At 49.7% G+C, this 3,417-nt stretch overlaps 1 protein-coding gene across 1 annotated transcript; it reads right to left on the reverse strand.

Annotated features, from left to right (window-relative positions):
* Positions 1–430: 430 nt before the first annotated feature.
* Positions 431–2,841, reverse strand: LOC106447792. Its single transcript, XM_048772116.1, has 4 exons — positions 1,797–2,841; positions 1,180–1,664; positions 935–1,066; positions 431–814 (listed from the first exon to the last, which is right to left on the reverse strand). The coding sequence occupies exons 1-4, from the start codon at positions 2,839–2,841 to the stop codon at positions 431–433; spliced, it is 2,046 nt and encodes a 681-aa protein (XP_048628073.1).
* Between the last annotated feature and the right edge of the window lie 576 nt (positions 2,842–3,417).

Consider the following 3,417-nt stretch of genomic DNA (forward strand, 5'->3'; position numbering starts at 1 on the left):
GGTATTTAGATGTAGTGACCGAACCATCCCTTCTAGTTCATCCGCTTCTCTTTCGGCCGAGACCTATGCCCGTCTCCGGCTTAAGGCATCAGGCACTAGGTTAGCCTTGCCTGGATCGCATGCTGTCCAGATCATAATCAGCAACAAACTCCATCCATCTTCTTTGTCTCAAGTTCAACTCAGGCTGAGTGAAAATGTACTTCAAGCTCTTATGATCAGTGAGAATCTGGACATTGGCTCCATATATATACGATCTCCATATCTTTAAAGCAAACATCACGGCCGCCATCTCTAGATCATGGGTCGGATAATTCCCTTCATTCTTTCTCAGCTGTCTCGAAGCATAAGCAATCACCTTCCCATGTTGAGTCAGGACGCACCCCAACCCAGTGATGGACACATCTGTATATACCACATAAGGTTGATCTGCCTACGGTAATACCAATATTGGTGCATTCGTCAGCATATCCTTTAGCGCTGAGAAACACTTCTCACACCCTTCATTCCAGGCAAACTTCACATCCTTGCCTGTAAGTCGTGTCATGGGTTGAGCCAAACTCGCAAACCCCTTGACATACTTTCTGTAGTAGCTGGCCAGCCCTAGGAAACTCTTAACCTCAGTAGCATTCCTAGGCTGCGGCCAATCTCGTATAGTCTGAACCTTCTCCGGATCTACTGACACGCCCTGATCAGACACAATGTGTCCGAGGAACCCAATGCTCTTCTGCCATAAACTAGACTTGCTTAGTTTGGCAAAGAGTTTCTGTTCCCTCAAACGTCCTAGTATGGTCCTGAGATGCTTCTCATGGTCTTCCTTGTTTTTGGAATATACAAGTATGTCATCTATGAAGATGATTACAAATTCAACCAAGAAATCTCGAAAGATACCATTCATCATCTTCATGAATGCAGCTGGTGCATTGGTTAGACCAACTGGCATAACCACAAACTCATAGTTGCCATACCTGGTCCGGAATGCCGTCTGCCTGATATCATAAGGCTCAATTGGGATCTGATGATACCTTGAGGCTAAATCAATACACAGCCTGAAGCTACCATCCTTTTTCTTCACAAAACGAACTGGTGCTCCCCAAGGCAAGACACTTGGTCGTATGAACCCTTTGTCAAACAACTCTTCCAGTTGCTTCTTTAGCTCGGCCATCTCGGCCGGAGACATACGATATGGACTTTTGGACATTGGGGTCGTCCCTGTAGTGCCCGAAACACATCCTCAAACTCTTTAACCAGCGGAATCCCATCCGGGTCACCAGCCCCTACAACCTCCTTAGTGGCGATTGTGACCAAAAAGGCCTCACAACCCTTCTCAAGCATCCGTTCCACGTGGACTGCTGATATCACTAAGCATCCAGAGGTCGGACGAATACCCTGGAACCTGATCGGGGGTCCACACCCACTCTCAAACTGCACCCTTCCTCTGTGACAGTCCAGAGTGGCCCGGTTCTTTCCAAGCCAGTCCATGCCTAATATCACCTCATGATTCTTAAGGCAGACAACAACCAGATCCACATGCATAACTTTATCCTGGATCACTATTGGGATATCCTTTACTCGCCCTAATGAATGCATTACTTGCCCACCGGCCGCATTCACTATGCAAGGATCATCCTCCGTTCCCATCTGGAACAACCCTTTTCCGATCTTATCTGGGCTCACAAAGCTGTGTGTAGCTCCAGTATCAAACAGTATGTGTGTTTTCACACCACCAATACATAGGGTCCCTACATAAGACCCCCCCCCCCCTTTTCTAATAATCTAATCCATTCTAAGTTCCGTACCATGCCAATCTACTGAATTGAAAAAGAATGGATCTAGAATGTTACTAGTGACAGCTAGGAACGGTCCAGCCTCTGCTGCGTCCTTGGTCAGTTCATACACACGCGGTGCTAAGATCTGACCTCGGGTCTGGCTTGGCTTGCTGGCCTCCCCACCTCCTTTAGCATCAGATTGCATCTTGGGACATTCCCAGCGTAGGTGTCCCGTCTTGCTGCAGTAATGACAGCTTCTGGGGTCACTCCCCGAGCCCTGTCCACGGTTCTCTGACCGTCCAGGACAGTCTCGAGCAAAGTGCCCCATCTTGCCACAATGGGTGCAAGCCCCCTTTGCCTTCCAACACTCTCCACCGTGATGCCTTCCGCATGAAGGACACTCCGGCCTATCACTTGAGGCCTCGCCCCCTTCGGCCGTGTCACTCTTTCCCTTCCGGTCGCTTCCGGATCCACTAGAAGCCGTATGGCCCCTAGATTTCAGTTTGGCCTCTTCGGCCAAGTTAGTCTTCACCATAGCCATGCGGTCCACCAGTTCAGACATTGTTTGGAAGTGACCAACAGAGCAATAGGTTCGAAGTTCGACCCTTAGGCCTCGAAGAAACCTACGTATATGTACCGTCTCCTCCTCCAACTCCTTACCCACATATCGTTTGAGCCGGTTGAACTTCTCTTTGTACTCACGTACTGTCATGCGTCCTTGAGTCAAGTCTAGGAACTGAGACTCCAGACGGTCCCAAGCTTCAGCCGGGAAGTATTTGTGGTTGAACTCCACGTCAAAGTCTGAGAACCGCTCAATTGTCCCATTGGTGCGTTTGTCCAGAGCAAACCACCAGTTATGTGCATCACCTTCCAGGATGTGAACCGCAATGTCCTTCCTGTACTCCTCTGCGCAACGAGTTGAGCTAAAATTCCGAGCCAATCTGCTCCTCCACTCGTCTGCCTCAATGGGATAAGAACTACCAGCAAACTGCTTCGTACCCAGCTTGGAAATGTGAGCTAGAAGGCTCAAGTAATACACTCTCCTAACTGGATGAGCTGGTGGATCGATCTCCATTACCTAAGCTTCGACCGTTGGTCGGTCCTCGGCGGTCCTGACAGCTGTTCGAGCTACTTGTGCAGCTGCACGAGCTACACCAGCTGCTGTCCCAGCTGTCCTAGCTGCTCTCTGAGTTGCCTGAACCGTGGCCTGAGCTGGGGTGATCTGGCCAACCGATGAGTTCACAAAAGGGGTAAATGCCTGCGTGAAAGCCAACATCTGAGTGCCCATGGCCTTAACCACATCCATCACCTGCACGGGAGGAATCACCTTCCTCCTCCAGTCCTTCTTCTTGTTGCTCGCCCAGGTTATCAACCTGAACCTCATTAGGCAGGAGCGTCGCTAAGGGTTCCCCGGTCACCTCATTAACCAGCCCCGTCTGGGTTGGTAACACTTGAGTGGGGTTGGCCCCATCTCCTATGACCGGTCCAGAACCACCAACCGCTTCCTTGCCCTTCCGGGACTTAGTCCACTTAGTTCCCTTAGGCAAAAACACTTAGTGTTCGTCCAAACGTATAAACCTCATCTCATGATTAGAACTAAGCAAAACAACATCAAACTAAACAAACACAAACAACCCGTGAGACCCAGCAG

Source organism: Brassica napus, unplaced genomic scaffold (assembly GCF_020379485.1).
Source record: "Brassica napus cultivar Da-Ae unplaced genomic scaffold, Da-Ae ScsIHWf_1454;HRSCAF=2044, whole genome shotgun sequence".
NCBI lineage: Eukaryota > Viridiplantae > Streptophyta > Magnoliopsida > Brassicales > Brassicaceae > Brassica > Brassica napus.

Excerpts from the sequence above, each read along its gene's own strand:
- LOC106447792 (XM_048772116.1), bottom strand. The coding sequence starts at position 2,841 with ATGGAGATCGATCCACCAGCTCATCCAGTTAGGAGAGTGTATTACTTG. Across the intron at positions 1,665-1,796 it reads CAATTCAGTAGATTGGCATG|ATAAGATCGGAAAAGGGTTG; the intron begins GTACGGAACTTA and ends TTGTGAGCCCAG. Across the intron at positions 815-934 it reads ATGAGTTTGTGGTTATGCCA|GAAGACCATGAGAAGCATCT; the intron begins GTTGGTCTAACC and ends TCCAAAAACAAG.